The following is a 12,653-nucleotide window of genomic DNA, read 5'->3' as shown; positions in this document are numbered from 1 at the left end:
GTCGTGACCGATTGGGATATACCTCTTTGCGTTCGGGATCTCAAACATGATCAGATGTCTTGATAACCTCCCCGCGAAATGTCGAATTGAAAGTGTTTCGCAGAGGGGGCAAGCAGAACTAGGTGAGAAAATCTGGGAGCGCCAAAAGATTAATCTGCCTGCATATACTGGCTATCTTGTGGTCGGCAGCTTGGAGGAATCGTAGATTAATTGATTTGCAACCACTTTCTCCGGAGTACTGTTGCGAATCTGATGGGTGAATGAATATACGACCTTCAGTTTGGGGAAGCCAGACATTGAAGCCAGTGAGAAAGTCTGCGTGGGCGAGGGCGACAGGCCGCTTTGCGCTGACAGCTGTAGGCAGCTGGTTGTCTGGTTACCTCTTGAGCCTCACTGTGAACGCCTGGTGCACGGGGCTTCATCAACACCGAGCACACATGGAAAATTAGCCGCCCGGGCCCGTAACTAGGTGCAAAGAACCCGAAGACCCGGTTACACAGCGTCAAGTTGGTACGGAGGTAAACCGTGTCTCATTTCATCCCTGACCAACGGCAGCACGCAAGAGTGTGGACTGGAGATTGTGCGAAAACAACAGCACCTAACTACGTCCCGACACTGTGTTTCCTCTGCTTGTGTGCTCTACCTACCTTACCTACCCAAGGTTAGGTCCGTACCAAGGAGTACTTTGTACCAAAAGTGACAAGGGGTACGAGCCGCGGACACAAGAGTCATCATACTCGTGCATGGTCCCATCTCGCGTTTACCATCCTGCCGGGAGGACGCCCAAACCAACCCGGAAGGGCTGAAGAGAGGAAGAATCGCCCGGATGGAGAGGGGTGGGTAGCGCTGCTAAAGGGTTAAAAAAACGCCCCCAAGGGAAGCCTAAAACCAAGCCTAATAGAGATCCATTCCCACATCCCCGGTAAACTGGTGGTGAGTGGCACGGGCAAAGGTGACTCGAATGTCTGGCTCAGCCGCACACCGTTCCCTTTTGAGCAAATATAGACGAGAAAAGAGCGGCTCCCTTCTCCAGCGTTTCAGCTGCCGGTGCTACTGTAGCCTCGATCTAGTTACTAACTACCTCTTTTCAGTCTGCGTGCAAGCATGTGCAGTGGTGCCCCTTGCCTTGTGTGTGGGGGGGGGAGAAGCTGTTTGTTCCTTTTAAACGTGGCTTGCCCTACTCTGCCGCGCCGTTTCTCTGACCCGGAAAGTTTAACCCAACTTCATGCTCGTTCATTTCTGGCTGTTGTGAAACGTGGGCCAAAACCCGGGGGGGCTGGCTGATGTGCTACCTATCATGCTGTCAGCCGACGGAAAAAGCCGACTACAGTCCATCCATCCTCGTCCTCATGCTTCAACAAAGTGTTCTCTATTTCTTTCTTGTCTCGAAATACCCCAAAGCTAGCACTTGTACATATTTCTCTTTTTAAGAAAACGAACCGGCCTTCGTATATTGAAGCAATTATTCCCCGCAAGCCACAAGCAGGTCTTCCTCGAATCGGGTCCTAGCTGCCGCCGGGTGATGGACACACATGTGAATATCGCTTCTTTTTCTTATGCGAACTTTTTTGCTCCGCTCGAACAACAACAAACAAAAGCCGCTCCAGGTCTTAGAACAATGGGCTACCCTATACGGAACCGAGAATCTTCGTAAATAGCGTGCGAAATGGTGCTATCGGGATGCGATGCTGGTCATCCAAGACAAAATGTGCGAAAAGAAAGCCGCCCCAAAAGAAAATAACACCCAACACCTCCTGCGCCTTGCTGTCTGTGTCTCTGACGACTGACGCGTCGTCACGCCCGCGTCGCTTCAAAGCCGAAAATACTATGCCGTCCCAAGAACAAAAATCAAAAAGACCCGATCTCTTCCAGGCCGAGTGATATGGTAGCTATGAGCCATCTCTCGGCTTCCGGAACTGGAAGGAGGTCTCCGCCCGACTATGTTGTTGTTACAGGTATTGTGCATTTGTGAAGGCTCAAAGTCTTGCAGGGGACTCTGTCTGTCCCCCATCGCGAAGCTTGGTCTTGCTGTCTGCATCCAGCTTCGAAGCCTTACGGGTTGCGGCTTCTCTTCTCCCCGGTCCTAGAGCGGAATATTTTCTGGCTGGCTGACCCCTCTTAGGAATTTCCAACTTTCATATGGGCTCTGGATTTGCCTAGTTCGTACTCCACGAGTAGTGGTTCATGGCGTCAAATCCTCCTCTCTGAGCAGGATAAGGCTGGGGCGGAGATTGATGCTCCCCCTTTGGCCCGCTGCTCGATTTGTACTGATCGTGGAAGGCGTACGGCCTGTGCTCGCCGTTGGCATATGTCGAGGTGTTGGCCTCGCCCGCTGTCGTCGTCCACGAGTTGGGAGATGGATAATAGTCCCTCGGCGGAGGGGCAGGTCCGGTCGCCGAAGTCGGGTTCGACATGTTGCCTTCGGATGCAGCGCCTCCGTACGAGGGGGGCTGCGACTGCTGAGGACTGATCTCGGTAGAGTTGCTGCCTACCCCGCCGTACGGAGGGCCGTATCGGTACTCTCCAGGTCCATCATTGTTGGCAATCGAGCTACTGCTGTGAATGGACTGGTGGCTCGCATGCCGCGGGCTTTTGGACGGCCGCGGATTGTTGTCGACGTACCGCGGAACGCTCAAGTTGTTGTCCGACGTTGTGGGGACGGATACTTGCGAAGGCGCTGAAGTTCCATGGATGTAGGTGTACTGTGTCCGAATCGGCGCCGACTGCTGGTCGTTGGTCGCGAGAGACAGTTGCATCGAGGGCATGGATGTCTGGAGAGACAGGTCCTGGGGCTCCGAACTAAATGTCTGCGCCCCGGACAACGGCATCTTCTGGTACGGATCGGCCGGTATAGTCGTTGCTGGGTAAGTGCCAGTTCCAGAGGCTGGAGCCGGAATCTGCGATGGGTTCCACGTCGTCGGGTACGAGCTGCTACCGTATCAGTGTTTGATGCTCGAACAGAATCTGCAGAAGAACTGCATCCCGGCGGCCACCCCGGAAATGCAAACGACTTCGGCTTCGAAAGTCTTCGGAACTAATCAGGCAGTCTAGCACCACTCACTTTGATCTCATCGCGATGGGGCTTGTCGGCAGTTTAGGCCCAGATGTGAAGGTGAAGGCTGACCTGGGTACTTCCATGTTCAATGCCCTTGCCTTGTCGTGTGGCTTGATCGCCAAAGGTCCAGCAACGATTCCGAGCCCAGTTTCAACTAGCGCCTGCCCTCTGGATCCAGCGCTTGAGCCCAAGAGTGGAATCTCCTTCCTTGCCTGGAAGTTCCTCGGACTGCGTCCCCTGACGACAATGGGGGCAGTGGTTGCCTCGGTAAGGACGATCTTTGTCCCATTTGCCAGCGTTCCCACGACCTTGAGATGGAGCACAAAATGCTGCTGGAGTTCTTTCCGCCGCCCATTGTTCGCCGTCGCTCTGAATATCAACCATTAGCTCGCTTGCACAAGGGACACGACTGGGACTTGGAGAAGCCTACATCCGGAACTGAAGTCGCCGCCAACCTATCGGATACACGGCATACTCTCCCTCGCTGTCCGTTCCATCATCTTGAAAAGGAATCAAAGGTAAGGACGGGGGCTCCTGGTCCGGCCCTTGATTGATTTCGGGAGAGTTTGGAGGTGGCGTCTTCCATGGGATGACTATCAGGCGGACTGGGTGCCCATCCACCGACTCTATCGCCGAGATGGTCACCTCGGTGTTGTTGACTGGAACCGTTTCTCCTGCCTCGGTGATCACCGACAGCTGGCCGCGCGGTGTGATCAACGAGCCGCTGATCTGGAAGAGGTTTCGTCGATAGCAGGTCAACTCTGGCTGGAGGATGGATCCATCGTTGGCGTTCGAGGGCATTTCGGAGAGGAAGAACATGCCGTGCAACTGCGCCGACAGTTCGAGTTGCTGGATGCGGCCATGCTGGTCCAAGATCGTGTGCTTGTCCTGCACCCTTCTGAACGAAAGCAACTTGTGGTCATGATTGACACCCAGCTTGGACCCGTCATCCCTGAGATCCTGGACAATCTCGGTGTACGGTGGCTGTTCAGTTTGCGAGTACGGCCTCTTCAGATTGGGGAAGCTGTGGTGCGTTGCTAAGGATGGGTGAGTCTGCCTCTCGTACGCGTCTGCTTCCTCCTGAGGGTATCGGCCGTAGGGATACGCATGGTGATCCATGCTGGGCTGACTGCTCCTTGGACGCCCGAGATGCTGCGCTGCGGCCGAGTTGTTGGGGACGCCCGGGTCCAAGCCGTGGGCGAATCGACCTGCAGGCATCTGCATCTGCCCTCCGTAATTGGGCCAGAGGTTGTTGTGGCCAGGCTCCTTCAGCTCTGCCATCGTTACTGAATAAGTGGCAGCCGACATGTGAACATGTCTGCCCCAGCCGAGACAAGGAAAGATGCCGGAATCTCGACCTGTTCCAGGACGAAGAGACTCTTGGTTCCTAGACCGACCGCAGAGTCAAAACCAAGAGCATTCGCCGCTCGCCTCAAAGTATCAGCGAGTCCTTGGGTCTCCGGCAAGTCTGGTCGTTAGGACAGAAAAAAGGATGCCACGATATCCAGTTGACGATGGTCGCGACTGGGCTCAAAGATACAACAGAAACTAAGGTGATAGTTGAAGGTGGTGTTGGGATCCGGGTAGAGATGTACTTGTATGTGATACAGTAGATGTTGGAGGGGTGTATTTTATGAAAGACTTCGGCAGTGGCCTTGGAGTGGACCAGAGCTAGTTCGACCTCGCAGGGCTCTGCCAGTGCGGTAGGAGGTCCAAGGTCACTTCAAGGTTGAGGAACAAGGACAAGTGGGAAACTGGAGACAGGGCCGTTTTAGTACAAAGTCACACGCTGGAGCGCAGTGCATGTAACCGTACAGGGAAGGAGATGGAGAAAACGGGGCGATCTCGCAGGCGGATGACAAGGTCAGTACGTCGAGATGGGGGTACCATACGCGATGTCGCTCAAAGGAGGTTCCCTCGCCAGAGCAAGGACGAGGTACCAACCCCCCCAGGCCGGTCCCTTCGCCCATACACCTCTTGCTAAGGAACAGGATAGCAAGCAGTGGCCGGGCCTGCAATAGCTTCTCGCGGACAATGGCAAATTGGAGCACAAGCCGAGAAGCAGGACCCGAGAATAGCGGGTCTGATTCGTTCTGAGAGAGGAGAGCGAAGGCAATGTGTAGAAAGACCAAGAGAAGGACTACTGGCTGGAGTTCTCGATGATTGTATCGCGCAGACTGCAGGACCAAGAAGGAAGGAGCAGCAGCTAGGTAACGCACTTCACAGGACGGCATGCCCGTCCCCTGGCTCTTGTTTTGCCGAACACACGCAAATCACCACTGTGTGTAGGTGTGCGTGGGTGTGTGCGCCGTGTGGGTGTGTGTACCTAGTTATGGAGCGTGTACACACATCATGTACAAGTACTGTACTTGTATTTGCTCAGATTTCATCGAGCACCTACCTACCCTTGCGAATGCGCCCATCTGGTTGCAAATGCGGATGTGCCTCCAGGGGGGATGGAGAGACAACCAAGACAAGGATTGGGGGGAGGGAGTCGCCGGGGGCTTCCCGCCGCCGTCTAGACAGACAGACAATGGGGGTAAAGGGCCCTTGGGGCCTTGTCAAGAGACGGAGAGTGGTAAGTTCTCTGTAAGCACACCCCTCCTGCCGGTCCAGTCCGGTCAAGAAGCGTTTCCTGTCTCTCCAGGTATCACCCTTGCCAGTCCAGATCAGGGGCACCTGATTAGAGAATAATCCTCCGGTGACTCTGAATAGGTTAGAGGCCCGCATTTTCTAGAAGACCGTTGGGTGAACGAGCCGAAGAGCAGGCTGGAAAGGGAATGGTGGGAAAGCAGGGGATAGGGAGGACCAGAGATGGTTCAGCAAATTGGTCTTCTCTGGCCAACCGAGCTTACGTTTGGACAGTCCCACCGACTGGGGTCTTCCCTCCCTCCCACCGACCCCGGTCAACAGCAATTACACAACCCGGCAGCCATAACGATCTGGTTCTCAAGCCGCTCGACCCAGACCAAAAGTAGTCCAAGGTACCGTCTAGCGGGTTGGTTATTGCTTATAGAAGCCGTTATATATATCCACAGGTGCTGTGCTTCTTTTCTTTTCTGGTCTCCTGTTTGGACATTGTCGACGTCAATAAGACTTTCGCGAGAGCTAGCCCTTTGGCAAATAGCCTCGAACGAATTTTAAATCTGGACCCGGAAAGGGTGGAGAGCAGCAGTCTCTCAGTGCCTAGGTAGGTTTGCCTGGTAGGACTAAACCCATCAACACACTCGTCCAGGAACGGCGCTCATATCCGTGGCCAAGGCAGATCGGCAATGGCCGATATATATGAAATAGAATAAGAAGGACAGACAGGCGACGCGGAACAGGCGATCGCAAATACGAACCGCGTAATGCAAATGACAAAACGAAGGAAATTGAGAATGCAGGTGGACTAGGAGAGGCAAAGCCGAGCACAAGAAGAAAACAGAACTCTGCCAATCAGAAACGGAGAGAATGTACGGAGCCTTGCCTCTGAAGATGGCCAGGCATTGGTCCAAAGTGGAGGTGAGCGGCAGCTCTGCATGTCGACTGCAGCGCCTAACAGCGTCCTCAAGCGACCCGGCCTGGCCGTCTCGAAGTCGGCCGAGAAACCAAGACTGGTGGTCTGCATGCATCGTTTGAATGGGCACGAGTCGGTCACTGCTGTGCAGACTCGTGGTTGCGAGACATTCTGGGTCCTTATGTCCAGTGCCGTTGAGCAAGCAATGAGGAGTAATGCTTGGCGCGTGCAGCTCAGATCTAGCGGCATCGCTTGATCATTGATAGGATGCAGGTCGAAAGGTGGATGCCAGTGGGATGTCTGTGAGAGGCATCCTCTAGAGATACCTACTCCGTACTCCGTACGGTCTGTTGTAGGCAAAGAGTCAGGCATTGCGTGGTTCTTGATTGACAGACAGGGCCATGGCCAAGGCGTTGACAAGGCCGTTGATCAGCCAAGCATTATCGACAGGTGTCCTTGCAAAGTGGATGTGGAGGAGCGGAACCAGAGCCGGCCAGAGGGACACAGGGACTCAGGCGCACGCGCACTCAGAGAGAGACAGAGAGAGGTTGAGAAAAAAACGCGGAAAAAGTGACTTGGGTGATGGGATGATGGTGGCCCAGTGGGTGTGTGTGGTGCGTGTGGTGCGTGCATTGGTGATGGCAAAGATGGTGTGTGGGCGTCGACTCTGGACTTGAGATGATGGGAGAGACGGAGCACAAGAGCAGGAGAATGTGCATGCTAGGGGAGCTAATGTAAGGCAGGTGCTTTCCCGGGCCTATTACGGTAGGCGTAGAGGTCCAGTCGGCCGTGGGAGGACGCTTCCCGACAGGGATAGTCGAACCGGGACCCATTGTTTCTGCCCCGACTCGTTCCCCCCCAGAGCCTAGCACCCTAGGAGGGGTGGGAGGGAGAGGTGAGGGGGCCCTTTGGGGGGGCGGGCGCGCGCAATGGGGGACCGCGCCCTGAAGGGTTCCTCGAGCGGATGTACAGTGCTAGTTCCCTTGTCGGTGAGCTAAGCTAAGCTCCCTAGCTTCCTTTCTAGCCCACTTCCTAAGAGTAAGGTACCTTGCTTTAGCACACGAAGGTGCACTAGCTCGCTAACAACCGACCTCTGTATTGAGAGGAGAAGCGTGCGTCTAGCATGGACCCCCCCCTCTGATTAGCTAGAGCTGCTCATAAAGACTGGGTTTACTAACGGGTGCGGATTCGACGACATGCCAGGAAGGGCAATACGGCCACACTGCTATCCACCGATAGCAGAACTCTCTTAACGTCATTTGAGCACTCGGCCCTTGAAGAACTGCTCTTGAGCGAGAAAGCCTCTCTTTTAATTGTGGGCGTCTAATTTGCCAGAGTGGCGCTTATCGAACGATGCCTGCTTCGTAAGGGCCAGAGCCCAAGTACTTGGGTTTCTTTTGGATGTGTATGTGTGTGAGTTCAAGATTCAGCAATGCGACTCGGTACCTTTGTCCCTGTTTCCCTGTCCACACCAGAGTCGCCAACTAAATCCGACCGACCCCCTCGCTTGCAGGCTATCAGAGCATGTCGGTTTGATTCTGTCCCCGAGCTCGCGTTGGGTTTCGCCACTGCCCGACTACCGACTACCTACTTCGTACCTCTCCCTCATGCGAGGTGAGGACATAATCCCGGAGTGGGATGGAGATCAAAAGCGATCCATGTCACGTAGTCATCCCATCGGACAAGTGCGCACGGATAGACAGTAGCACTACGATCTGCATACGCGAACGGGAGTGTAGCGCAGAATACCAATGCATTCCTATCGTCGATAAGGGGGGTTACATCACCGAGGCATGTCTCCCAACGACCCCGGTACTTTGCTATTGGCGCGCAGCATGTGCTCCTTGGGGGATCAGCCGCCGAGGAGCCATCTCATCAGTGTTTGTCTTGCGCTCTGGTGATAAGTTAGGAAGCTTGAGAAAACCGTGACGTGCATCCCCCGTGAGGGGCGTATCCAGGTTGGTAAGCAAGCCTACCATTACGCAGAGATCAGAGACTGACTGCATCTTGGCCCCCCTCCCTCACAGTGGCGATCACTCCATACAGGGGAGGGACGGAGGCAAGACAACATCAAGTGCATCTGGTCTGCATGCCACCCGAGCTGCAAGGCCAGGGGTAAGCCTGTGATTGGAAGACTCTACAGGAAGATGAGAGAAATTGGACAAGACATGTTCTGCATCATTCAGCAACCGCTAGAGGCCTGTAGGAGTGGCCAATCATTCGTCGACCTAGGCCGTAAGATGAGTTCAACTGTCGATTGTTTGTTTCTACTGGTGCTGGTGGATATCGCGGCATCACAACACCGAGTTGACAGCACGCTGGCCTTCCTTGTCATCCCGCGGCGGACCGTGTTCCTCTCCTCGCTGCCACCGGTTTCCTGGTGTTGTTGAGGTCCGAGACGGGCTTTGCTTGCAGAGCAACATGACAACTAGGGAAATTCGACGGTCCTTGCTTGCCAACAGAGAGCGCACCAGGTACGCACCCACCATAGGAACCACAGCATTTCCATTCTTCTCTGTGCAAAACTCGACCATCACCACAACCATATTCATGATTTTGCAGGCCTAGGTAAGCATTTGAGCTATTTGGTAAGACACTCATATTACGAAGTACTGCACGGCGTCTAAGCACTACATGCGGTCTAACGGTGCCATGAGGTGGTGGTGTCAGACATCAAGTCAAGTGAGACAAGGTAGCTTTTGCCGCCGACCCCCAACATTCATGACTGTTGTTTTCTTACCCTCCCAAAGATCTAATATTCTGATGTCAGCTGGGCCCAGACGCGTCTGTAGGGTGACAATATGGGCGGAAATGCACTCTTCGACTTCCACTGCAGCCGAGCAGTACCTGCTTGACGAACTGCGCCTCAGTCCATTGCAGTTGTCATGAACGACGACTTCGTCCAGACCCACGCTGGCTTGCTCCTCCTTGCTTCATTCGCGTCGCAAACCCATCCATCTCCTCGAGGCCTGCCAGGGAAGCGAGCAGGGATCCACGATGGTACGGACTGTCTCCCCCCTCCCTCTCCACAGCCTGGGCTTGCAGCGACCTCACTCACCAAGGCAGCCTCTAGGGGAGCAGGCCGAGGAGTGGAGTCTGGCGGATGGTGCATTTGTGGTGTTGGGGAACGTTGCAACCTCGAAGGCATCGGGGAAAGTCAGGGGCGCTCACCGGCGAATTTCTGTGGGATCTGCTCAGGGAATAAGACTTAGCCCCGGATGTGGTATGTGCGCTCGGCTCTCCGCCGCCGTCAAGCACTACTTTCTAGATTCAAGGCAGTGAGAGTCGGCTCTTGCGAAGAAGTCAAATCTGTTTGCTGGCTATCCTCATAGGCGGACCTGCTGCCACGGGGCAAGCGGACCCGTAGCGAGAGAACCGGCCATGAATGACTCCTGGCGAACAAGCCTCGAACTGCATGGCAAAGCAAGGGCCATGGGGGTTGGTATGTACATACCTCATGGCACAGAAGTCGAACTAAGGAACCTGCTGCTAAGAACTTGTGCGCATCAGGCGGTGGAAGCGGAACGACCTATCTGAAGAGGCTGGTACCGGACAATGGGATTACAATGTCAGCGCGCATCAACCCTTCCGCAACGTGCCTGTCAAAGTCCTCGAAAAAGACCCCATCTTCAATTCTCAAGCCGAAATCACCTCTTTCACAACCTCCATCAGTGCAGCAGGGACTAGTGGCTACGGAGTATATGTGGTTGCTGATATAACCCACAACCATCTCGGCACCCCTGCAGCGACACGCCGGGCACACCTTACTCGACATTGGTCCACAAGCAATCTGACGAGTGTGGGCAGGATTGATATTTTACTTGTCAAGGGCGCCTCAACCTCACCCTCCTCCCCCGAGCCAGATCCGATCTCAGTCCTTGTGAAAGAGCCACCCTGTTCATTCCCCGAATAGGGCCATGCTCGGAAGGACACCGGCAGGACCCCAGACCAAGGACAGAAATGGGCACATGCTCCGTCCTCGAAGCTCTCGCTAGTCATGGTCGAGGGCGATCACTTCGCTTAGGAGAGCACGGACGGGATGCTCATAGGTATTCTCCGATCATGTACAGACGACCGAGAGGCCGGAAGGCCAGACGACGTTGGACGTCAAGACAATCTGTTCTCGCCATCACCACGTGAACATGTCGAGAAGGCGTCGACTGAAAGAGGCAACGGCTGATCGTCGAACCCCAATCACACTCTAATGCGTGGTACAGACGATAGCCTCATGCTGATTGTCCTCCCACGTTTCGACCTGCATACCGTTTGGCCTTTGCAGTGCGAGCAGTGGGCACTCCCTGCTCCTGTACAGGGTATATCCTTGTGATCAGCTACTGCATGCCCAGCACCCACCTAGACCTGATTGGGATGTCTCTCCGGCCCCCATGCACTTGCTACCCGTGAACATGCCTTTGTACGAATAAACATCCCAGCGCTAAATGCTCATTCAAGTATCATATCTCTTCGCTCAGTCTCAAGAGAGAGTCTGTTCCAACAGCTACAGCCTCGGCCGCGGGCGTATGCTGGGTCGACCCTCTAGGCAAGATGCTTACGGACCAGCTCATGGAGACAGAGACAGAACGACACCACCTGTAAGCACGCAATGCTCCATTCGTCCAACAACGCCTCGAGGCCTGCCCGGAGTACCAGCACGGACGGCATGCAGGTCACCGTCTCTGATGGCATGCACAAGGCGGGCGCGTGGGTGTGATTGCATCCCCACATGCAGCCACAGTGTGAAGAAGTGGCCGCGTGCAAGTCATCACTTCAAATGGTTGATCTGGGGGTGTGTCAAGCGCTGCACTACAAGTACAAGGACAGCCAACGAGACTCGTCCAGCCAGGCTCTCAAAGGAAATGATACGAGTTGACAGCGCCGATCATGTGGGCTAAATGCGTTGATCAGGTTTGGGGGACGACACTCAACCGGCGACAAATGTGTATTCCCGGCCGCAATGAAGGCAGCCTCGGTCCTCGTGAGCACCGTACACAGGCAATGGGATGAACAAACCCAGGCACCAATATTGATAAATCTAATCCCGCTACAAAGGGACCTGTGCCTATACGACGCCGGCAAATCTGTGCGCGACCGATAATACTCGAGATTTCGAGCTGGGATGGAGGAAGGTACCTCCTGATGTACCTACCTCCCGGTGGTCAATCGCTGCTTCCCGAATTCGGATCGAGAGTGGGTGTGATACTTAAAATCCATCAGATATTTGTACTGGCCAGCATACTGGCCAGCAAATCCTGCCAGGCCGAGCCGGTCGCTTGCAGATTTCGATAGGTACTCCCACGACCATGACCACTCCCTCCTCCATTTGATCATCCATGTCTCATGCAGAGACCATCCGGCCATCCAGCCACCCATCCACCCATTAATTCCATTCCTAATGGTCCCATCCTGGCTCGACGTCGCTTTTTCGAAGAGGTTATCGTGGCTGCCGAGATGTCTGCTTCTCCACCAATCTCGAATAGCCCCCAAACTTTCCAAGGCCAGCACCCATGAGTGTCTCATTCGCAGTGGCTCTGGCCGGTGGGCTGGCGGGCTGGCAGAACCCTTTGGCGGCATGGTATGCTTCGATCCCCACCAGCAAAAGTGATTGATCAACAGGGGGTTAGTGCGCTTATTTCCTCGTACATACAAAGTACAAGTAGTGCCGTGCTATTTTGTCGCCTACTCCGTTGGATTGCTGCCAAATGGGGCGTGCCGACATGGGCTTTTGGGCTTTGGCCTCGCTGGGGGTTGTCTTTAACAAAGACATCCGTGGATCCGTCGTGGATCCGTCATGGATCCCATACCGTACCTGCCGAGTCGACGACCCTGGGGTGGACCTGGCTGGCAGGCCAAAACCAAGGTCTGTCTTGACTTTCCCGGATTTTCAAGATAAACATCATGCCACTCGCCTGACGCACGGAATGCTAGTGTCGAGCCGTCGTCCTGCCTGCTGCCTCCAGCCGCGGCGGCCATCGGCAGACTTGGACAGGGACGTCGCCGTTGCCGCTCCGTGCGGCAAATAGACGGACGGCATCGTGGCGGCACCCCCTTAGCCCTTAGCTCTGGGGAGCTACGGAGTACGTTAGGTAGGTTGGTTGGTAC

General features: G+C 54.8%; 1 protein-coding gene across 1 annotated transcript; it reads right to left on the bottom strand.

Annotated features, from left to right (window-relative positions):
* Positions 1-2,156: 2,156 nt before the first annotated feature.
* E0L32_009129 (uncharacterized protein) lies at positions 2,157-4,336 on the bottom strand (the record flags this gene model as incomplete). The annotated part of the gene is made up of 3 exons (XM_031144060.1): positions 2,157-2,931; positions 3,062-3,424; positions 3,531-4,336. 3 exons carry the CDS (start codon positions 4,334-4,336, stop codon positions 2,157-2,159), a joined length of 1,944 nt encoding a protein of 647 aa, XP_030991367.1.
* Positions 4,337-12,653: the final 8,317 nt, after the last annotated feature.

This window comes from Thyridium curvatum (genome assembly GCF_004353045.1).
Source record: "Thyridium curvatum strain D216 chromosome Unknown NODE_64_length_252902_cov_84.359145, whole genome shotgun sequence".
Classification (NCBI taxonomy): Eukaryota; Fungi; Ascomycota; class Sordariomycetes; order Thyridiales; family Thyridiaceae; genus Thyridium; species Thyridium curvatum.
The sequence above is the reverse complement of the archived record's forward strand: the minus strand, read 5'-3'. Positions and strand labels throughout refer to the sequence as shown.